The sequence below is a fragment of the Hyaena hyaena genome, unplaced genomic scaffold (assembly GCF_003009895.1).
Source record: "Hyaena hyaena isolate Hyena2069 unplaced genomic scaffold, ASM300989v1 scaffold_54, whole genome shotgun sequence".
NCBI classification, from domain to species: Eukaryota; Metazoa; Chordata; class Mammalia; order Carnivora; family Hyaenidae; genus Hyaena; species Hyaena hyaena.
Genome location: NW_024080685.1, coordinates 2820201 through 2845306, shown reverse-complemented (window position 1 = coordinate 2845306; position 25106 = coordinate 2820201). Strand labels below are relative to the sequence as shown.

At 35.9% G+C, this 25106-nt stretch overlaps 1 protein-coding gene across 2 annotated transcripts in view; it reads right to left on the bottom strand.

Moving 5' to 3' along the window:
- Positions 1–25106, bottom strand: part of USO1 (USO1 vesicle transport factor) — an 89014-nt gene that overhangs the window by 18809 nt on the left and 45099 nt on the right. Inside the window, exons 8-14 of one of the 2 annotated variants that reach the window (XM_039230968.1) lie at positions 24154–24274; positions 11259–11437; positions 7247–7387; positions 5376–5464; positions 4816–4970; positions 4209–4420; positions 2812–2832 (exon numbers count right to left, since the gene is read on the bottom strand). In XM_039230968.1, the coding sequence (XP_039086899.1) occupies positions 2812–2832; positions 4209–4420; positions 4816–4970; positions 5376–5464; positions 7247–7387; positions 11259–11437; positions 24154–24274 (918 nt within the window). The remainder of the gene's footprint in view (positions 1–2811; positions 2833–4208; positions 4421–4815; positions 4971–5375; positions 5465–7246; positions 7388–11258; positions 11438–24153; positions 24275–25106) is intronic. The other variant, XM_039230969.1, reaches the window with a different exon arrangement.

Genomic DNA, 25106 nt, shown 5'->3' with positions numbered 1-25106 from the left:
AATTCTATGCTCTCTACCTGCTAGTATATTAAGAGGATAATAATGCTCCAAATTTAAAATAGACGGCACAATAAAGTTTGAACTGGGAAAAGGAAAAAACAGTAAAACTGCTAGGATAAAAATTTTTTTAAACCTCAGTGAAATACAAGTGGTGCTTGCTTTCTTGCTAGGTTAATAGAAACCTATTCATATTGGAAACATGCAAAGTGTGCTCGCTTCGGCAGCACATATACTAAAAATTGGAAACATGCAAAGTGAGGATTGTGTAATAACACTTTTTTGTGTAGACTATATTATTCTGATGTTCATCAAACCATGATTTATAATAAAGAAAATGGAAGATAAGTAAGTATACAAAAATAAGGAGATGGCTAACTATGTAATCATACAGAGTGATGTTTATTTAGTGTTTAACAAATGAAAGATATTTGTAAGAAAAGATGCAGAATACAAAATGGAATCTCATGTATGATCACTCCTACGTAAATGAAGAGTATAAACGAAAAAAGGCTGAAATGTAACCAACAGTTACTTTTGGGTGGTAGAATTCCCACTTTCTACTTTTTAATTTCTCTAAATTTTCCAAAATGAAAAGAAAATAAACTATTAATGAGTGCAAAAATGACACAGTATTTGTCCAGTATACAATCACAAGATGTTAAGTAAGATCAATCCAACAAAATCCTGATTAAGCTACTCTATCATCCAAAAAATAAAATTAGAAATTAGACCTTAAAGGCCATCAAAACATTCTATGCCACTGCACTCTGATCTTCTGATGGATTCCTTATAAGATAAATACAGAATAGCTAAAGACAAACACACACACCCCCACACACACACACACACACCAAAAGGCCACATTCGACTTTTTTTTTTTTTTACAAATAGTTTATTGTCAAATTAGTTTCCACATAACACTCAGTGCTCATCCCCACAAGTGTCCTCCTCCATGCCCATCTCCCCCTCCCCCCCACATCCATCAGTCCTCAGTTTTTGTCAGCATTCAAGAGTCTCTCATGGTTTGCCTCTCTCCCTTTCCCCCACCATTTCCGCCCTTCTTCTCCCCCTTGTTCCTCCATCAAGTTCCTCCTAATCCTCCTATACGTGCAAACATATGATATTTTTTCTGCCTGACTTATTTCGCTCAGCATAACACCCTCAAGGTCCATCCATGTTGCTACACATGGCCAGATTTCATTCTTTCTCATTACCATGTAGTATTCCATGGTACAGATAAACCACATCTTCTTGATCCATTCATCTGTTGATGGATACTTAGGCTCTTTCCATGTTTTAGCTATTGTGGAGACTGCTGCTATGAACCATATTCGACTTTCTATAAGTTTCACAAAACTATTCATTTTGTTTATGTTTATATTTGTTTGTGATTGTTTACAGGCTCAAGTCAAGAAAAAGTAATTAGCTCTTCTCAGCACCCCAGAATGTATGAACCACTGAGATGTGGAAAAACAAATGGATGCTGAAATTATTTTTCAGCACATTCTGACAGTTTAGTTACTAGAAATCACAGATTTTACAGGATGGAATGGAACCACAAACCAAGTAAATGAAGCAGAATTATCTTTAAGATTGACTATTATGTTTTCCTTATTATTTTCTAAATAAAAATCCTTCTTGTTCCAACTTTGTGGATTTCAAGTTTAGTATTTTACATTGTGTATAGAAATATGAAAAGATAACATTTTAAATTTCTACTCTTCAAGTACTGAAATGAGGTTCTAGAGTGTTATGATTAGATTCACTTTCTAGCAGTGGCCTCTGGCGATAGAGAATTAATAGGAAAGGGGTATGATGGAACTTTCTGAGGTTATGAATATGTTTTATATTTTGTATTTGGGTGGTGATTACAGAAGTATATTAAGTCATGAAAAATCATCAATTGAACACTTAAGGTCTGTGAATTTTACTGTGTGTAAAATTAGCACAGTAATGCATTACTTTGAGATACCTCCAAAAAATTCCCTTTTAAATGCCTGACATGTATGCGCTTAAAATACCTAGTATCAAAAATTCTGGAAGCTAAATCTGCTAAATAATATGTGTTACTAACATGTATTAAATCATGCTCAGACACAAAGATATAACTCCCAACAGCACTCTGGTTATTACAATCAATACTGTACAAATGAACATATGAATGTAAATATTAAGATACATTCCTTTTTTTGCCAAACACTCCACACACGCAAAAAAAATCAAAACAAACACAAATCGCACTCCCCAACCACATCAAAAACTAACCCCCCAATAGTAACTATACCATATGAGTTATATCCAGAATAACCCATAATATTTAATTTAAAAATCTTTCAAATTACAAAATTATACTTACTACTGTACATTTTCATAATCTAAGTAATAAAAAAAAATCATCACATTCTTTCATATAGTGACCAGCTAAAGACAAACTTCTTAACCCTAAATTTTACTAGGCTTTGAAATAATTTCAGGGGGAATAGAGAAGCAAGCTTAGGTGAAGAGACACACAAAAAAACACCAAAAAACCCAAACCAAGGAATTCCAGAAAGTGCAAGCATACCCGGAGAAGCACAGGTACAGCTTCAGACTCTCATTCCCACAGCTCTTAGTAACACCACTACATGGAGACAATACCCCACGGAGAAAAATTGGAGCCACTTACAATAGAGATAAACTTGCTGACACATGAAAGTGTGAGTAGAATGTAACTTCAAACAAGCAGTTAAGAAAAATCATCAGCAAAACCCAAGACAAAGGAAAGCCCTGCTGTAAGAGGGAAATGCCTAAGCTTCAACAAGCAATACATACCCGTCTGTCGATCTTATCACCCTGTAAATTACACATCAAAAATTATTCATAAATATTACTGCTGTAGAAAAATTGAAATCCAGAAAAACCCCTCATAGATGGTCTCTCTACAACCCCACACCAATAATTTGGGACAGGACAGCTCTAATCTTTTATTATATAACAATACATATGCATTTTGGAGGAGAAAGGATCACTTTATAGCACTGTGGCTACTCAGAGGGGGAAGACACCACCATCTTGAGAATTTCTCATAATGCGTTAATCGTGCCTACAGTGTTAGAGCGAAGTCTCTGGTGGTGGTGGTCAGTTAATCACTGTATGGCTTCAGAAAAGCTGTTTCCAACTAACAGCAACACGAGAATGAGAAGTATTAAATACACATGGATATGAATATGTAGGGGTAGTTTTTTCAAATCACTAAGAAATAAGTGATAAAGATAAAACAAGCTTTAAATTTAAGTAAACAGATTTTAAACAACAAAGAGAATGTTCAATCCCCTTTTCACTAAAGTTAATTTTGAACCTTTTTTATAGCTTCCTATGGCTGGCATTGATGTCTCTTTAAAAGCTCACAATAAAACAATTCAGTGAGTGTCAAAATTAAAAATTAAGAAGGACACAGCACATTATCACAGGGTGGGAGAGAGGAAAACTCTAGGGGACAGTACAATTTTAGACGTAAGTATATTTTTACTGTAAGTGACTCTGAATGTTGATGACTATAGTTTTGCTAAAGAGTGAACCTGAACTGTTCAGGTGCATGTGTATAAATCATCCAACAGTAAGTGACATTCCTAAATACCTCAGTATCCACAGTTCAGTGAAGCTCTGTTGTTCTCATTGCGTGTCTAGAGGAATGCAAAGTTTCATTTTTCTCTATATTACTAGATACATTATATGCCTTACGGTTTTGAGGATTTGAGAGCTCTCAAACATCAAGGAGTACAATGTCTATAAGCAATGGATGGTATTCTATCTTTGTTTTCTGAAAGGAAGATCAACTGGTCTGGGAAGAGAAAGAGGGACGTACACGGCTATGAACCACTTTATTCTATTCCCTCTCATAAACAGACCCAAATTTGGCTACTGAGCAGAACGAGAAGAGCACATGCAAGAACACTGGATGATATAAAAAGGAAACAAAAAGAGAAGCAAAACACCTTTGTGTTCATAAGATGTGTTTCATGAAGCCAATCTTATTATTTGGCAAAACCATTCTTGTAAGAATATGTATTGCTTTCTTCTCACACACGGTTTCTGGTTACAATGAGCTAATGAGCAGATAAGTCCATGCCTCTTTCCTGTTTCATCTCCATCTATGAAGGATATCCTTAAATCTTTGTATCACTGACACAAAAACGTATAGCTGACATTTTTTCCACTCGCCACTTTACCTGTGAAAGGATGTTGGTGCACTGTTGCAATAAGGAAACTGGAGGGTTGCCGATACTTGTAGCAAGTTGAACCCGGAGCAACTGTTCTTTCTGGGTAGCATTTTCTTGCAAAGCATGGGCAAGGGCCACAGCAGCACACCAGTTTGAAAGTGAATCAGTAGAAAATAAACCTCCGCATAGTAACTGGCCAGCTGAGACTGAATTACCTGTTGCTACAAAGATGGCAGGCAGATGATGATTAAAAATTAATTACCTTGTTTTACACCCCCCCCACACACACAGTATGAAATAAGATTTTAAAATTTGTTAATTAAGGGTATTAAGTTACATTTTTAAAAGTCTGCTTTCCAAAACAAAAATGAAAGATGACAAAATGACCTTGGAAGAAGAGTGGCAGAACACAGAAATATTAGAACATCTTAGGCATCAAATTGATGAGATAATATTCCAGAAAATTACTGTCTTACTTAAAAAGTGCATTTCTAAAGCAAATCCATATTTTAAATATTCCACTACATCCAGGGTCTTTTATTATTTACAGTATAACTTATCACTAGAAACTTGAAAGACTACTTTTCAGAACAGAAATTAGAACTAAATTATTTACCATCAATAGTGGAAGGCAGAAGCGTGGACACAATTTCTCCTTGTCCTTTTTGGTTTTTATATAAGAAACACTGGAAACAGTAGAGAACGGCACAGCGCAACACAAACGGCTGCCTTTCGTTAACCATGGACATGAGAAGTACTACGATTGCCGGTCTGTTCATTCAGAAAGAAAAGAACAAAAGAAACACTGCAACCTAAGTACACAGATCAGTGACCAGTCACTTCTGCTGACGGAAGAACCATAAGCAGAGCACCAGCGAGGTCAGAATTCCATCTCCACTTCGCAGGACAGAGAACTAACTGCAGCTCGGACAAGCGGTCGGTCTGCGTAATGCATAGAGGAACTGCAAGGGTGATAACTGAGCCCAGATACCGAAGCTGCAAGGACCACACGGGCCACAAACTCTTTTAAAGCACCTCCAGGTTTATCTTGTCAGATAATTTCTAGTTTCAAAACATACACTCGAACTTCTTACAAGATGTGTATGTGAGATCCACTAAAAACCCAAAGTAAATTTTGACTTCCTTAGAGGAACAGCAGTATTTCCCTTTTCCTACCTTGGTGGGTTTGAAGGTGCATTTACAGAAGCGAAGTAGTCTTGGTTTACTTGGTAGCCTCGAATAACTTCTGACACAGTATTAATGGTCTATTAAGGGAGAAAAATAAAAATTTAGAGAGAGTAAGTCAAGGAAGAAAACGTGTTTTTTAAAGAAGAAAATGTTATATCTTTCAGCATTTTTCTTTTAAAATGCCAAAATTCAGATACCAAAAAAAGCAATGACAGCATTATAATCTTGTTAACACTTTTCCAAAATAACATTTTAAAACATTAAGCATAGGCCTTCAATTAGAAATAACACCTAAATACAAGCATTTAAAAATCTCAAAAAACTAAAATCAATAGTATTCTCTAAAAGACAGAATCCTTTTCTACAAAACAAGGGTGCTTCAAAATAAAATCAGCCAACACATTTAAAATATAACAAATTAAAATTTCAATTTAAGGATGAAGTTGAAAATACCTCCAAGAAAATAGAATAAAAAGACAAGCTAGATACACAGAAATTCCAACAATCTATTAGTGGAACTGTGGAAACAGAACATAAAAAAAGTATCTAGAAATATAAAAAACATGCTCAGGACTGAAGGACACAGGTCTATAGCTTGAAAGGGTCCAGTGAGTGCGAAAAATAATTGGGGAGGGTAAAACAAACAAAACAACAAACATCAGTAGTACTGCACATCATCAGTGTATTGCAGGAAACAAGAAAGGAAGAGAAGATCCCAAAAGTTTCTAGAGAAAAAAAGGTTACATAAAAAGGATTAAGATTAAAAATGGCTTCAGATTTCTTAATGGCAGCTCTAAAATAATGTTCTGAAAGTTGAGTATTATGATTTCCAACTCTGAATCTGTATCTAGCCAAACATTAGAGTAACTCTGAAAAGAGCAATGACGTGTAAAAGCCAAAAACAAGTTCTCTTGCCATTTACTTCTTTCAGAAAGGAAACTAAGATAATGAGCAAAAAGGTGAGGGGTAAAGACATGGAATCCTGGTAACTAAAGGATTTAAGATGAGAGAGAGGTAAAAGCAGATCCTCGGACGATGGGGAAACTCCTGGGGCTAGAGATGTGCACAGAAGTAGACCAGCCCATATTGCAGCAGGAGGATGGAAGCCTTCTAGAAGAAGAATGTCTGGGATGGGAAAGTACATGTTAAGCATATGATAGTATTAATATGAACATACAGAGAAAATCAGTAAGATGAAAAAAGAATACCACTACAACTTAGGAAAGAGAAAGAGATTTAAAAAACATACAGGGCTCTGGCTTGGCAGGGAAATGTATCTGTATAGTCATAAAATTATAAGCCCTGATTATTGATTTAAATGCAATTTACTGGGGTGACAGGAGGAAGTAAAGGGAGAGGGTAGCAAGACTTAAGGCAAGGGAGGAGTGGAGACTGAAGATAGCTAGCTGCTCTTGTTACAAAACTTTTATTATTACCTATTCTTTTAATGTGCATATGTTAATTTAAGAAAGATTTTATGAAAGTTTAAATAAACTAAACCTTTCTTTTCTTCAAACTAACCTCTTTTTCTTAAGTCTCAAGTCTTATTTGACTAGGTCATACTGTTCTCAAAATTAAAAACATAAATCATACTGCGCACTTCTGCTGAATACAATAAATTAATAAAAGTCCTGTAAGCTTGAACATTATTTATATACTATTAAACTTGAACAGTGAGTACACCTTTTGGAATTAATACTGTCATCATTCTGCTAATTATGTTTTAGTAGGATCAAAAAGAAATTTAACATATAAAAATGGTTAACTATTACTGTTTTTCCTTCAGCTGACATCTAATTCTTCTTAGGATTCCTGATTTGAACTTCCACAAGAGTAGTCTCTGCCTCCATTTGGTTTACCTCAGTCAGGATATCAGCAGGCACTCCAGTAGCCATGAGGATAGTGCAAAGTTGCTGCAGTAAGCCACACTGGAACATAGCTTTCTGACAGCTACTGGTAGCACCCGGAGGGTTGGTGGGAGATACCAGCACACGAACCAACTGTGAAAGAAAGAGAAAGCAAAAGTTGTCTCTTTTTAAAGATTTGAAAAGTCCTGAGGCAAATTATCTGTCTGAACAAGAACGTCTATGTAAAGGATTCCCCTCAACTATTCAGCCAGATCTAGGTGTTCTTCCCTTCATGCTCTCCTGGCCAATAGTTCTGTTTTAGTACCAAGTACAGTATGCCAGTTTGTCTCCCACAGTTGATTGTGAACTCCCAGAGTAGAAACTGCCTCAGTCATTTCTGTATTCCAAGGAACAGGCCCAGTATTTATAACATGTTTTATAGCCAATAAATGAATGAATGAATGAATGAATGAATAAGTAAAAGGGTGGTATATTTCTTACCAAAGTAAAGATGAACTACCTAATTATAAAGAAGGTCTGAAAATAGAATGGCTTGAGGTATGATAAAGTCCCCCTAAACTGGAGATACTTAAACAGAGACCAAAACTAACCACTGAAGACATGGTAGCAGATTTATGGTTAGGCAAGGGGTTGGCCTCACTGTTAATGGTAATTAAACCCTTATGGTTTTCTGATTAGTCTGAACTTCAACATGAAATCTGAGAAACATAAAAAATGTCATCCCAAACAAATGTTCAGTACAGTTACATCTTCAAAATAATTTTACATATATCTTGTATTTTAAAACAAGACTTATAAGTCTATGTGTGTATAAAATCTTGTATATTAAGATCAAATGGGATTTTATAATATTTTATTAAGAGGGTTGATTAATACATTGATGTCACTAGAGAAAAGCTTTAGGATTACATAATGGTTCAAATCTTTAAGACCTTTCCAGTTAAACCACCATGGCTTTTTTTTGTTTTTGGTTTTTGCTTTATTCTCCTATCCTTATGTGAAAAAAATATATATTTAAAGCAAGGCAAGCTATTTATCACTTCTCCCATAAATATTTCTATATGCATCTCTGGCTAAAAAGAATTTTAAAAAACATGATCATCATGCCATTACTGTAGCTAACAAAATCAACAATAATCCTTAGTATCATCTAATAGCAGTTGGGTATCTTTATTGATGATGTAAATAAAGAAAAAGTAATTATCAATTTTTAAATGACAGAGAAGTAGGAAAAGGTAACTGAAGAAAGAGGGAATACTTATTTTAAGGATAATAACATAAGGGAAGACTTAATAACAACATTCAAATACGCAAAATACCATAAGGAGTAGACTTGTATTTTCCCAGACAGCAAATCAAGGGGAAGTCTGTAGATGGCAGATTTTGACTCTTTATATGGATTAAGTTTTTAATAGCTAGAATTACCCGGCAATGAAAAAGATTCTCTCATAAGGTAATGAGCTTTCTGAGAGTTGCTGGCAGTATCTGTTCAAAAAATGATATTACAAGGATATATTCCTATAGGAATAGGAGGCAGAACTAGTCATAACACTGTCATTCCAAGAAAAATTAAAGTGTTTTATGAATAAAAAATTTTTTCAAAAACATGCTTCCCCAAATTTTAATCTGTAAAATTTGAATGAATATCCTCAAACACATCAATTTCAATTTATAGAATTTTTAAGATCAATCATGATTTCAACTGCATGATTTCAACTGCAATGATATAATTCCAGTTAGGATGTTATCTATCCCAATAGGAGTGTTTATCCTCATTTTTGATGCATTTTCATTTGGTGCATAACACAGAACTGAAAATACAAATAACCCTAAATAAAGCTGTAAGGAAACAGCCCAGTAGTGGGCTGAAAAGCAGAAGATAATCTATGGCCTTGAAGTCATGAATATATCAACTACTCAATCTTTGAGATAAACTCAGTTTCTTTATTTTGAAGTTTACATTTACATTCTTCAAGATTTTATTTACTTTTTAAAAGTAAAAAATACTTAAAGAACCAATTTAAGTATTGGTTTAATATACTACATATGTAAAAATAATGTATTTTTTGGTTTACACACAGCACTTGAGTCTAAATTTTTTTTTTTTTTTTTTGGTAAAGTAGTACTGTACTTTTTAAACACTGACCTTCTTCAAAAATAATTCTTTACATAGTACTCTAAACCATAAAGCATGAGTGGGCTCCTTCAGCAGTTTAAATTTTCACTGCTTGGCAGGATATAGATAACTTTTTGCACATCGCTAGATCCCTTTACTCTATCTAATCATGTTTTGAAAGGTATTTTTCTAGAGGAATTTCCTTTATTAAGAAAGTGGTGTTGGGCAAAATATCAAGCTTACTACTTAGGATGCTATTTCTAAGGTACAAAAAAACGTGTTGAAAAACAGTCTTGAAATATGTCATACTGACATGTGAAAGTAGAAAGGATGAGGTGGGGAGTATAAAATAGAAATACTCTACCCATGTTCTTCTGTAAAATATTTTCCTAACAGGTTTTAGGCATATTCTATATAAGGTAACTATAATTTATTATCTAAACTTTAGAAGTGAAAGAGGACACTATTCATAATTACAAAATGAATACTAGCCTGGCAAAATGGGGCATCTGGTCACCCTAATTACCAATCAATCTTACGTAGGCAACTCCCAGGGCATGCAACAATACTCAGACTCTAATTGCTGGAGAAACTATCCATCTAGTTTTGAGGAAAACAACTTCAGAGATGCAGGAACAATTCAGAAATATTCAAAGACCCACAAGAATCACCAGAGAGCCAGTAAGTTGGGAAGCTGGTATGTAAACTGAAGGGTTTGGAGAGGGAATAATAAAGGAATAAGTAAAATACTTCAAGAAACTTCATATTTTCTCTGATGCAGAAATCATTTGGGATCCTATTGTCTTCACTTTTACCATTCATCACCAGTGAGCTTAAATAAAATTGCAGATGATTTGTCAGCTTAATTTATATCGGATTTAAAACAGATTATTAATCTTTGGAGACAGGGACATTTATCATTCATTTCCTAGCAGTCAGTGCCTAGCTCTCAGTAAATGTCTACTGAATGAATTTATTTGCTGAACGTAACATTTGGTTAAAATTTATACTGAAACTTAACTGAAGAAAGTAGATTCAAAAAGTTTAAATCAGGGGCGCCTGAGTGGCTTAGTCGGTTAAGCGTCCGACTTTCGCTTGGGTCGTGATCTCGCGGTTCGTGGGTTCGAGCCCCGCGTTGGGCTCTGTGCTGACTGCCAGCTCGGAGCCTGGAGCCTGTTTCGGAGTCTATGTCTCCCTCTCCCTCTCTCTCTGGCCCTCCCCTTCTCGCGCTGTCTCTCTCTCTCTCTCCCCTAGAAATAAATAAAAATATTTAAAAAAAAAAAAAAGTTTAAATCAACAACCTAACCTATTATTGTCTGGGTGCAAAACCCATCAGGAAACTATATGTTTGGATTTGCTTTAAAATAATCCGGCAGGGCACCTGAGTAGCTCAATCAGTTAAGCATCCGACTCTTGGTTTTGGCTCAGGTCACAATCGCACGGTTCATGAGTTCAAGCCCTGTGTCAGGCTCTGTAGCACAGACACTGCTTGCGATTCTCTCTCTTCCCCCTACTCCCCACACCTCCCCTCCCCACTCTGTCTCTTTCTCTCTCAAAATAAACTTGAAAAATAAATAAATAAAATAAATAAATAAATCCAAAAATAATCTAGCAGGGCAAGAGAAGGGAATGAAAGATGAAACAAAATTGTCAGATGTTAATATTTACTGCAGTGGAGTCATGGGTGTATTTACTAGGGGTTGGAGGGAGGGGTTAATGGATCTCTGTCTCTGAGCATAACTGCAAATCTTCATATTAAAAGGTTTTCTTTCAATCCCATCGGAAACCAACTCAATATCCTAGATTTATTAAATACAAGTAATTTTCTTTTCTTTCAAAGGAACATTGTCAGAATTCTTGTCATAGTTATACCTATCTATAGTGTACCTGTAGCATTACGTGCAGATTAGTCACTTTCTGTGCAGACCAGCCAGAATTTTCATCGCCAACATCAAACCAAGGTTTCATACGTTGAATATATGAGCCTTCTTTAAAAAAATTTTGATTGGAATTGTTGTTTTTTAACAAGTTTTGGAGCAAAATTAGGCAATCTTCCACTACTATGCCTGGGAAAAGAATGTAAAATGAAGTGTTAAGGCTGATAAAACCTGAAGGAAAATTCAATCCCCAAACACTTTTAAATAAAAGACAAATCTCCAAGCTCAGCATTTCTTCAGTACAGCAAAGCAAAAAGCCTATTCTAACTCCTGACGGTGACAGGCCACAATCTGTGTGCTCTTTCTCAGATTTCCAGTGATTTCTTGACCTCTCTGTTCAACTACCCCTCACCTCAGTAACTCAGATTTTTTCTTCAGATCCTAGATTAAACATCAAGACCTAATGACTAGGTTAGCATCGCCAGCCACATGCTTTCACAGAAGCCTGCTCATTTCATTATTATGTAGTATCTGTCTTCTCCACTAGATTATAATTCATAAAGGCAGGAATGTGAATGTCCTACCAGGATACAGTGACCTACTGTATATCCTCAGCAGAGCCAGAGACAGTATATCAGGTCTATAGATATCAGCTCACTATTAAATATTTGTTGAATGAATCAATCATACCTTATTTAGTAACTAAGTAGCACTTGACATTGTTGTCTTGATGTCTCTTCCTTGAAACTTACTCTTCCCTTGGTTTCTAAAACACTAACTGCTCTCTTAATGATTGTCCTTACAGACCTCTGGCCACTCCTCAGGCTTCTTATCCTTTCTGGTTCCTCTTCTCCATTTACTCCTATCCCTGCTTACAACATACTATTCTATAGGGTAGTTCCATCACACTACAGCATACACTATTTTCATGGCTCAAAGCTCATTTGCTGATCTCTACCATGTACTAGTCTAACCTAGGATGTTTCCTCCATTAAGAATATGACTATTAGATGTTCACAGCTAGTAAGTTCCTCTGTGTAGTACACTTACAGTTTTACTCCTAGTAGTTGAGCTCTGTGTTTATAAAAATCAGTTGCTTTTTTTTTTTTTTTTAATAGACTTTATTTTGGGGGCACTTGGCTGGCTCAGTCAGAAGAGCCTATGACTCTTGATACTGGTTGGGGCTGTTTGAGTTTGAGCCCTACACTGAGTGTAAAGATTAAATAAATAAAACTTCAGAGGTGCCTGGATGGCTCAGTCGGTTGGGTGTCTGACCCTTGATTTTGACTTAGGTCATGATCTCACAATTCATGCATTCAAGGCCTGCATTGGCCTCTATGCTGACAGCATGGAGCCTGCGTGGGTTGTCTCTCTTTCCCTGCCCCTCCCCTGCTCACTTGCTTGCTCTCTCTTAGAATAAATTTAAAAACTTAAAAAAACACTTTTTACCTTAGAGCAGCTTTAGGTTTACAGAAAAACTGAACAACAAATAAAAGGAATCCCCATATACTCTCTCCCTCTCAGTTTCCCCTTTTATTAGTAGCTAGCATTAGTGTAGTACATTTGTTATGACTGATGAATGAAAACCGACACGTTTTTAAAGCCCATGGTTCACATTAAGGTTCACTCTGTGTTGTGTGGGGTTTGGTATATTAGTTTTGACATACATATAACACCATTTATCTACCATTACAGTATCATACAAGATGGCGTCACTGCTCTAAATCTTGTTATATCTATTCATTTCTCTTTTGGCAACCATTTATCTTTTTACTGTGTTTATACAGTTTTGTCTTTTGCAGATATCATACAGTTGGAATCGCAGAGTATCTAGCCTCTTCATACTGGCTTAATTCACTCAGCAATATGCATTTCAGGTTCTTTCATGTCTTTTCATGGCTTGATGACATTTTATTATTGAATAATAGTGGACTGTCTCAACATACGACAGTTTACCCATTCATCTACTGAAGGACATCTTGATGGCTTTAAGTTTTAACAGTTATAAATAAAGTCACTATAAACATGTGTGCGCAAAATATATGGATATAATTTTTCCAATCATTTGGAGAAATAACAAAGAGTGTGATTGTTGGATTATATGGTAAGAAAGTGCCAAACTGTCTTCCAAAGTGTGTCATTTTGCACTCCCCCGGCTATGAATGAGAGTGCCTGCAGTTCTACACCCTTGCCTGCTTCTGCTGTTGTCAGTGTTCTGGATTTTCACCTTTGTATAATAGGTGAATAGTGATAGCTCATTGTTTTAGTCTGCATTTCCCTAATGGCATATGATGTTGAGCATCTTTTCATATGCTATTTGCCATTTATATATCTTCTTCGGTGATGTTTTTGCCCATTTTTTAAGTGGGTTGTTTATTGTTTAGTTTTAAGAGTCCTTTCAGTATCTGGGGTACAAGTCTCTTCTCAGATACAATATGTAAATATCTTCTTCCAGCCTGTGTTTATCTTTTCATTTTCTTAACAGTGTTTTGTAGAGAAATTTTCAACATTAATGAAATCCCACTTATCAATTTTCTCTTTCATGGATCATGCCTTTGGCATTGTACCTAAAAGTAAATTACTTTTGTAATTTATAAATCCACCACACTATTTGCACTAGTTATTAATTAACTATTATTCACATAACTTTAATTACAGTATGTTACAAGTGTTTTATTTTATTATTAGTTGTTGTTGATCTCTTATTGTACGTGATTAATAAATACTATCACAGGTATGTATGCATAGCAAAAAAACATAGTATATATAGGATTTGGTACTATCTGTGGTTTCAGGTATCCACTGGGCATCCTGGAATGTATTGCCTATAGATACAAGGGGATGACTATATAATAACAGAGCTATTTCTATAAAAACTAAGTTTAAGTCTTTGGCAAAACCTAAAGGAAATGAAAACCAGTCGTTAAGAACAGCTGTTGTTATATATAGGTAAAACAAGTCTAAAAAACAAGAAAAGTAACTGTAAAAACCCAGAAAGATCTTGCACTCCACTATAAAGAAATCAAAAAGCAAATCCTACATGAAGTATTACAATGTGATGTATGAAAGATGTAGAAAGATGGAAAAACCCCAATGAGTGGACCCACATTCAAAGGAAAGGTTTTGGGGGTGCCTGGGTGGCTCAGTCGGTTAAGTGTCCGACTTCGGCTCAGGTCATGATCTCACGGTTCGTGAGTTTGAGCCCCACGTCGGGCCCTGTGCTGACAGCCAGCTCAGAGCCTGGAGCCTGTTTCAGATTCTGTATCTCCCTGTCTCTCTGCCCCTCCCCTGCTCACGCTCTCTCTCTCTCTCTCTCTCAGAAATAAATAAAACATTTAAAAAAAAAAAAAAAAAAGGAAAGGTTTTGGTCCTAACTCAAAAGATCAGTATATCAATGCACATTAGAAAAAAAATGTATGACATTTAACTTTAAGTAAAATGTTTAATGCGCATACTTTAAGTCCTTTTAAAAAATCTCTGATTTAACCAATCCTGATCTTTCCAAATTAAAGGCTTCCTTACCTCATACTGCTGAACCATGTGGATCCTCACCTCCTGAGGAGGAACCACTATATCTCTTATGAAGGACCATAAATCTCCATTAAATAAGATGTGCCACTAGGAGCATCTGAAAGCTCTGGAGGAAACAGAAAGTCAAAGCCCTCACTATAACTGGCAGCCTTCCCTCCACTGTGTGAAGGCCACCATCAGTTACAAGGAGCCACTGGAACTTATCTTAGCAATCCTAAAGACAAGCTAATTCTATGTTGCATTAAAATCCTGTTTTCCTTGGTCATCTCTGAAAATATGCACCTTGCTAATTACCTATGCGCTTCTATTTTCTCATCTTAGAATACTTTGTTTTTCCTCTACTTAATCTCCTTTCAAACTCTTTTATGATGCTACCTCCAACTCCCAAATATTAGGTAATAAAACCTACTATACCCTCAATCACTTTACGAAATGTTTTTTTCTTTAAAGAAGCTACCTTACCTTACATTCTGAAGTGAAAGAAGTTAATGCTCTCAAGCCGATGGACCTCAGTGTCAGGATACGGAATCTATGATCCTCCTGGCCCAGTGTACTTTCCGGAGACCAAAGTTCCTCTACCCTCTCACAAAATCTCCTGTTCCCTCTAGGATCAGGCCACCTGCCTATACCATCTCGTATCACTCTTAAATGCAGTTATGTAACAAAACCGTGGTCACTACTCTTTGTTAACTGAAAACCTCATTGGCATCTTGTTCCAAATCTTCTTTCTCTACTTAGTGCTGTCACTCTTGATTCCAATGACAATCCATCTAATACCTGGACTTCTAAGTTCCTTGTCCTCATCTTCAGAGAGAATTCTCACCCCGTTACTAAAACCTCCCATCTTTCCAGCTCAATATTCTCAACATATCTGTTCTATGGCTTCCCTGAGACTTTCAACCCATCAACAAGCTTTTGAAACTCCCATTTTAGAAACTTTATCTTCCTTCCTTTCTTACCTTGCTTAGATTATATATCTTCCTTTCTGACACTCTATATACTAAGTTCTCTTGCCTTACTGTCTTTTCATAGTACCTTCCTGGAAAACACAATCCTGTGGAAAACTAACTGCTTGGCTTTTTCTCTATCTCGCATCTCAGCAGCTGAGTACTAGAAGGCAGTGAGAGGATGCAATCACATAATCAAGCAGTCTGTACTGCTGTAAAATCCCGGTGAAAACCCTCAATGGGGCCTTCATCCCTGAATGGAAATCTTCCTAATTTCAATAGTCAACTAGTTCTCCTATTCTCCTAAAGACTTTTTAATCTTCTGCATAATTCTTAACTGTGTCCTCCTCTTTCACTCTTAGCATATGACTCTGCCTTCAACTCAACTCCCCACCACCCCATCTTTACATGCTTCAAGTCTGAAAAACGATCTTTATCTCTACCTGTGCCTTCTCCACTATAATGGAAGATGTGCTTCTCCTATCTTAAAAGCCAATTCCTCCTCTCACTCTAGATTCCATTCCTTCTTCTTTTTTTTTTTTTGGTATTATGTACCACTGATTGATCATCCTTTCTCTCTCCTGTATCCTCCCTCTTTTCTACTTGCTTATGTTGGTTGTAGCCTGTGTCATAAAGAAAATCCCCTCATAGATTGTAGAAGAATAATGTGATAACCTCCATAGATGTAAAAAAACCAAACAAACCCCAAAACATTAACTAAAGTTCAAGATTCATTCATGACAAAAAATTCTTAGCAAAAACCAAATTTAATGGTGAGACACCAGTATTCCCATTAAAGTCAGCAACATTCAACTGTACTAAAGATCTTAATTAGTGGAAAAGACAAAAAAGGAAGGTGGTGCAAGAACTGAAAAGGAAGAAAAACAATTACTGTTATTAGTAGAAAATAGGATACTCTGCACAGAAAGCCCCATTAGGACTAATGGCTTAAAGAGGTGGTTGGACACAAGATCAACAAAGAAAAATCAAGTAGTGACCAGTTTGAGAATGTAGTAGAAAAAGATCCCACTTATATAAGAAAAACTGTAAGATACCTAGGAATTAATCTAAGAATAATAAAAAAAAAAGGTGTAACACTCTTTTGCTCAAAATTATAAGACATAACTCAAAGACATAAAAGAAGATCTGAATAAATTAAGAGATAGACCTGGGTTCATGACTGGGAAAAGTTCATTCAGTAAAGATGAAAACTGTCCTTAATCTGTAAACTCAATATATTTCCAATCAAAATTCCAACAGGGGGGCACCTGAATGGCTCAGTCCGTAGAGGATATGACTCTTGATCTCAGGGTTGTTGAGTTCAAGCCCCACACTGGGGATAGAGATTACTTTAGGGGCAAAAAAATTTCCAACAGGGATTCTCATAGAACTTGACTAGCAAACAAGTTTCATTCAAATGAAGGAACAAAAGGAAAAGGCGTGCTAAGGCATTTGAGAATTCAGAATTCGTTCAGATGACCAAAATACATTTCTCAGATGTATGTGGTCTCCATCCATAGTTCCTGAAAACTCCTCAGGGCCATAAAGGTGAAATGGTTTATCTTGCTATTAATGAAGGTGATTTGGGGATGTCACCCAAGGGTAGGGTCTGGTTGTCAGAAAGACCCACCATGTGACTAGAGGGTTGGAATTTTCAGTACACACCCCCACACCCACCCCTCGGCAACCCCCCCACCTCCAGAGATGGGGGAGAGACTGCAGGTTGAATCAGCTAATGGCCAATGACTTAGTCAATCATGAATTTGTAATGAAGACTCCATAAAATCCCAAAAGGACAGTTTTTCATTTCTTTTCAGAAAGCCTCCACACTTGCAGAACCAGAATGCTTCCATGCGTCACTGAGCTGGGCCCCAAGTTCGTGAGAACAGAAGTTCCTTTCTTTGGGACCTCCCTCTATATATTTCTTCTACTGGCTGTTGATTCTTATCCTTTAATAAACCAGTAAACATAAAAAAAATAAAATAAAATAAACCAGTAAAATAAGTGTTATCCTACATTCTGTCAAGTAGGTCAGAAGCACAGGCTAGGGCTTGTGACTGGCATCTGAAGGAGGTTGTGGAAGGCACTCTTGTATGACTAAAGCCTCAACCTGTGCAATCTGATGCTATCTCTGGGGAGACAGTGTCAGAATTGAGCTGAATTCTCAAATACTCTGCTGGTATCTAAAACTGGAATTGGATCTGGGAAGCTTAGAGGAGAGCACATATAAAAGGTTTTTCCTATATTCTAATAGATAAGAGATTATTATGAGGTTTAGTAATTAAGAAAGTGTGGTTTTAGTACAGAGTGAGACAAAAAGACAAATGGAACAGAACAGAGAACTCAGAAACAGACCTTCACACATATGGATGTTTGATTACAAATCTCATACCATCTTTCAAATGCAAAATACATGTTAATTAAATGTAAAAGATAAAATCACAAAGCCTTTAGTACAAAATGTTGAAAATGTCCTTTACAACCTTGAGGTAGAGACAAATTTTTTAAACAAGACACAAAAGCATAAACTATTTTTAAAAGCCAATACAGGGGTGCCTGGGCAGTTCAGTCAGTTAAGTGTCCAACTCTTGATTTCGGCTTAGATCATAATCTCACGGTTTGTGAAACCGAGCCCCATCTCAGGCTCTGCACTGCGTGCGGAGTCTGCTTGGGATTCTCTCTCTCCATCTCTCTCTGCCTCTCTCCCTTTCTCTCAAAAAGAAATAAATAAACATTATCTATCTATCCATCTATTTATTTATTTTTATAACAGAGGACTCTTGTTTAATTGTGTTACATTTTGGACAACTAAAAGGGATCAAATGTAGGCAAGTTGTAGATTACATAAAAGGAGGAGAAAGCAATACTAGATCCAGAAAGTAAATCAGATGAATCTCAGTGGCTTCTCATGTTATTTAAATAGGTTTTATTAAAAATCTGATAAATTTATTAAAAATTTATCAAATAGATAATAAGAAGACACAGATCACTTGCCTTGTGGGTCAGACCGACGTGGGATCAAATTCTGACTCCATACATGGCCTTAAGCAAGTTATCTCATCTATTAGAGAGCTTTCATTTCCTCAACTACAAATCAGAGATAATAATATATTACAAAGTGGTATAAGATTAAATAAGCTAAGGAATCCTGGGTGGCTTAGCTGGTTGAGTGTCCTACTTCAGCTCAGGTCATGACCTCACAGTTTGTAGGTTCAAGGCCAAAGTATGTTTTGGATTTTGTGTCTCCCACTCTTTCTGCCCCTCCCCCTCTCTTAAAAAAAAAACATTAAAAAAAAACCCATTAAATAAACTAACATACATAAAGTACCTGGCTCATGGTTACCAAAGCAAACATTTTTTTAAAAACCAATATATGTGAGTAAAACTTCAAACTTTAACAGAAATACTATAAATAGACTAGAAAGTAACTGAAGCATGTATAATTAACAAGGGACTAGTATCCAGAATACATAAAGAACTCTCAGTAATCAACTAAAAAAGGAAAAACAATCTTATACTAACACAGGCAAGCAGGTAACTCAGAGGGGTAAAAGATAAATCAACAAAAAATGGATGGTGAATACACCCATGAAAATATGCTTAATCTCATTAGTTTACAAAATGAAAAGCGAAAAATCTCAGTGAGATATCATCTCACACCCATCAAACTGGCAAGCAAGGATGATAAGAATGTGAAGAAAAAAACTTAAAAGCACTGCTGATAGATGTATAAACTGATAAAACCACTTAAGAAAGCCATCTGGCAATATGTGGTAAAGATGAAAAAAAGTAAAATTCTATTTGTAGGTATACAATAGAGAAACTTCATATACAAGTAGACACAGAAGATCATTCATAACAAAAGTTTATATTAGCAAAAACACATACAATCTAATTGTCAACTCAATTAAAATAAAAAGATCGTAGAATATTTATACTACTGAATAATAGCACTTAAAATAAACTAGAGTAACATGTATCAACATGGATAAATCTCAAAAACATGTTGGGTAAAAACAGCCAGTTTTAAAACTATACTCAGAAGGATATTTTTTATCTAGTTTGTGAATGTGCAAAATATTGCTATGTGTTAACATATGATGTGCATATGTACGGACTCACACAAACACATGTTAAAAGTTTTCACACTGGCTGGAAAAATAAAATCAGAATATTGATTTGATCAGAATATTGATCAGACTTGAAGACTCTAAGAATGTTATTTTAGAGAAGGCAGAGTAACAGAATGGTTATACAAAGCACCTAACTATCTGTTGTGTTTTATTTCTTTTTAAAGAAAAATTTTTTTAACATTGATTTTTGAGAGACAGAGCATGAGAGGGGGAGGGGCAGAGAGAGAGGGAGACACAGAATCTGAACCAGGCTCCAGGCTCCAGCTGTCAGCACAGAGCCTGACTCGGGGCTTGAATCCATGAACCGTGAGATCACGAGCTGAGCTGAAGTCAGGTGTTCAACTGACTGGGCCACCTAGGCACCCCTGTTGTGTTTTATTTCTTAAAGAAAAATAAAAACAACAAACGAAAACATATACAGCAAAATGTAAACATTTAATAGAATTGGATGATATGTGTACAAGTGTTTGTTACACTATCTCTTACTGCTTTCTGTATGTTTGAAATATTTCATATGTCAAGAAAAAAATTTAAGATAAAAAACATTTCCTGTCAACCTCCAATTCCTATTCACTTCTCTCCACTGACTTCTCCAAATTCTTTGTATGAATTTTCTCTACTACTCTATCTTCCCACATCTAATTCTAATTCTGACACTGCAATACAGATTCTGAGGCAACCACTATACACAACTGCTCTCCCAGAGGTCATCAGTGATGTTTGTGTTCTACATCTCAAAGGTACACATTTCTGTCCTTATCTTGTTTGACAACCCAGCAGCTTCTAACAATCTACCCACTCCCCAGACCCTCTCTACAGTGGTTTTCCTCTTGTCTCTCAGCCTGTTTGTTCTCAGTCTCTTTTACCAATACCTGCTCCTCTTCTATCCCTTCACTATTAGTATAGCTTAGATTTTGCTTTAGCACTTCCCTTCTCACTCCTTACTCATCCTGACTCATCTAATCTTTTATCTATTTATCAACTTTGTCTCATCTATTATTCATATTCTAGACACTCAATTTTTTTAACGTTTTTAATTTATTTTTGAGAGACAGAGAGGGACATGGTATGAGTGGGGGAGGGGCAGACAGAGAGGGAGACACAGAATCCAAAGCAGGCTCCAGACTGTGCTGTCAGCACAGAGCCCAACGCGGGGCTGGAACCCACGAACAGAGCTGAAGTCAGACACTTAACTGACTGAGCCACCCAGGTGCCCCCAAACACTCAAATCTTTACATCCAGGCTGGCCTTCCCCTCCAGGGTAACATAGCCAACTGTCAACTATACTACTACTCTACTTGCTAATCCCAGTTCAGCCAATGCAAATAAACTAATGTTCTCCTCCAATCCTCATGCTAGTTTTTGGACCAACCTCTCATTAAGAACAACTAAAAATGCTGAATTAAAAAAAAAACAAAACAAAAGCCTCAGGAGCAATGAAAAGTTAACAGTTTAGCAGGCTAACATAGATAAGAAAATGAATATCTTAGCAAGGTAAACAAGTATAAATACCTTTTGACTGGGAGTACATTTCTCGACCTTAGAATATCTAAAACTTTCATTCTGACAAACTGATGGGGCAGAAGGAAAATAAATCAAAGTCAAGAGCATACACAAGGTGGGAAAGAAATCTAATAGAAAGCTCTCCATTAATAAGCTGAGACTTCAAAGGGCTATATCCTCAGGGTGAGAATCATCAAAAGTTAAGTAGCCCGCATAGATCTTGTATCCCGGGTTTGAATTGCCTGAGTGGTCTAGGAACTCTCAATCCTTAAATCTAGATTAAGATGATCCCATATAAACTGCACTCCCAGGGCCTGGCAGAAATGAGTATGTTTTCTCTAAAAGAAATTACCTCCATCCTAGGCTTCAAAGTTCTATGAATAATTCTGTTAAGTAAAAAACAACACATAATCAAATACAATCATGGACCCAGAATACACTGTACAATACATAAGAGCCAACTGAGCAAAAGTTCCAGATCCACAAAGACTTAAAAATATTGGGATTATCAGACAGAGACTATGAAACAATTGTTTCCTATGTTCAAAAAATAAAAGGTAAGTTTAAAATATCTGCAGATAAAAGGAAATTATAAAAAATTACACAGTAAGTTTGCTAAAGAACCAAAGAGAACTTTTAGGAAAGAGAAATTAAAAATTCAACAGCCTGGATGGTTCTGTCACAAAAGCATGTGACTATTGCTTTTGGGGTTGAGTTTGAGCCCCATGTTGAATGTAGAGATTACTTAAAAAAAATCTTAAAAAAATTCAATGGATGGATATTAACTAAAACTTATATTTCACAGTATGTTAAGTCAAATCATGTTGTACACTCTAAACTAGTAACAGTGCTGTAGGTCAACTATGTTTCAATAAAAATGGGGAAAAATATCTCTCAATAGACATGTTTAACAGCAGATTAAATATAGGTGAAGATAAAGTCCCAATTGTTTATTTTGCTTTTGTCATAAAAATAAAAAGCTTCTGTATAGCAAAGGAAACAATCAACAAAACTAAAAGGCAACCTACTAAATGAGAGAAGGTATCTGCAAATGACTATCCGATAAGGGTTCAGTATCCAAAATAAAGAATTTATAAAACTCAATATTCAAAAAAATGAATAATCCAATTAAAACATTAAAAGACATGAATAGGTATTTTTCCAAAGACATACAGATGGCTAATGGACACACAAAAAGATGCTCAACATCACTCATCATCAAGAAAATACAAATCAAGGGGTGCCTGGGTGGCTTAGTCGGTTAAGCGTCCGACTTTCGCTTAGGTCATGATCTCGCGGTTCGTGGGTTCGAGCCCCGCGTCGGGCCCTGTGCTGACTGCCAGCTCAGAGCCTGGAGCCTGTTTCAGTCTGTGACTCCCTCTCTCTCTGACCCTCCCCTGCTCACGCTGTCTCTCTCTCTCTCTCTCCTAGAAATAAATAAAACATAATAAAACATTTAAAAAAAAAAAAAAAAAAAAAAAAAAAAAAAAAAAAAAAAAAAAAAAAAAAAAAAAAAAAAAAAAAAAAAAAAAAAAAAAAAAAAAAAGAAAATACAAATCAAAACTACAATGAGATATGACCTTACACCTGTCAGAACAGCTAAAAACAACAACACAAGAAACAACCGGTGTTGGTGAGATACAAGGAAAGGGGAACCCTCCTATACTGTTGGTGGGAGTGCAAACTTGTGCAGACACTCTTGAAAACAATATGGAAGTTCCTCAAAAAAGTTAAAAATAGAACTACCTTAGAACCCAGCAATTGCACTATGAGGTATTTACCCAAAGAATACAAAAATACTAATTCAAAAGGACACACTCACCAAAATGTTTACAGCAGCTTTATCTACAACAGCCAAACTACAAAAACAGTCCAAGTGTCTATCAACCAATGGATGGATAAAGAATATGGTATGTATGTATATGTGCATGTGTATGTATGCATATATACATATATATATGATGGAATATCACTAAGCCATCAAAAAGAATGAAATCTTGCCATTTGCAACAATGTGGAGGGAGATAGAGAGTATTATGTTAAGTGCAATAAGTTAGAGAAAGACAAATATCATATGAAGATAAACATTAAAAAAATATATAATTTTTTTTTAAAACCTTAAAAATAAATAAATTAATATAGGTGAAGAGAAAACTGTTGAAATAGAAAACAAGTCAGAAAAAATAATCTGGGGGCACCTGGGTGGCTCAGTCAGTTAAGTATCTGACTTTGGCTCAGGTCATGATCTCACAGTTTGTGGGTTCAAGCCCCACATCAGACTCTGTGCTGACAGCTCAGAGCCTGGAGCCTGCTTCGGATTCTGTGTCTCCCTCTCTCTCTGACCCTCCCCCACTTGTGTTCTGTCTCTCTCTCAAAAATAGACATGAAAAACAAACAAACAAACAAACAAATAGAAGAAATAAACCCAGAATAAAGCCTGGAAAGACAAAAAGATGGAAAACACAAAAGAGAAAGTAAGATAAAGTGAAAGCCAAACCAAATGACAGAGAATTGATTCTGAGTGTAGAAAGATAGGAGAAAATATAAAGAGTAGTACTGGAAGAGAGATATAGCTGAAATTTTCCAGAAATGATGAAAGACATCACTTAGAGTCCAAAAGCCTAACAATTATCAAATAGAAATAAAGAGAAATACATGCTCAACAAACCATAATGAAAGAAAAAAATATAAAATATGAGTCCTCATTTTCCCTTCTAATTGCATTCCTCAGAAGTTAACAATATTGTGAGCACAAAAGGAATCTCTTTAAACTAATCTCCTCATACTATACCTCCATCACTGTTCCCCTCTTCTGTAATAATGTCCAGTAGTCTCTCAAAAGCATTTTCAAAAGCAACAATTTTCTGGATGGCTCCATTGCTTCTTGTTAGTGCCTGTAGTAGTAACACACCCTTATGGAGAAAAAAAAATAAAATGTTAAGTAGAGAACAATCTTTTTAAGACATGAAGGGAGCAAGAAACTTCGCTAAGAGTATAGATCTCAAAGGGAAGGAGCCTAGACTGGAATCCATGTCTACCAATTCCCAATTCCATTCACTGCACAACATAAATAAATACACAACAATTGTTATACATTCAACAATCCTTAGTTTTAACTGTGGCCTAGGAGAAATGGGCTTAATTATATGTCTCAGGGACATTTCTGTATGTGCTTCACAACAGTAATGATATGAAATTGTGAATTCAAGAATATAAATTTACAGAGGTGTCTGAGTGGCTCAGCACATTAAGTGTCTGACTTCCACCCATGTCGCCATCTCACGGTTTGTGATTTTGAGCCCTGCATCGGGCTCTGCTGTCAGTGTAGAGCCTGCTTTGGATCCTCTGTCCTCCTCTCTCTCTCTCTGCCCCTCCCCCACTGGTTCTCTTTCTCAGAATAAAATAAACTTTAATAAACAAGAATCTAGATGTTAGAAAAAAATGTAACTTAATCCCTAATCATAAAATTAATGAAAAACAACAAACAGAGAATTTTATCTGTCTCAAATAAAAACTGAGAATAAGGTTAAAACCTTATTTATTTAGGATAAAAGAGCAGGAATTAAAGGAAATGTTATATTTAAGAACCAAGCTAATGCACATAAACACAAATTCTATCTGAAAATGAAAATAAATGGTAATGATATTAATAGTGATCCATGAAGAGAGAATTTCTATTAAATGGTTTGTATGATGGGACAGCTGGCTGGCTCAGTCAGTGGAGCATGTGACTCTTGATTTTTG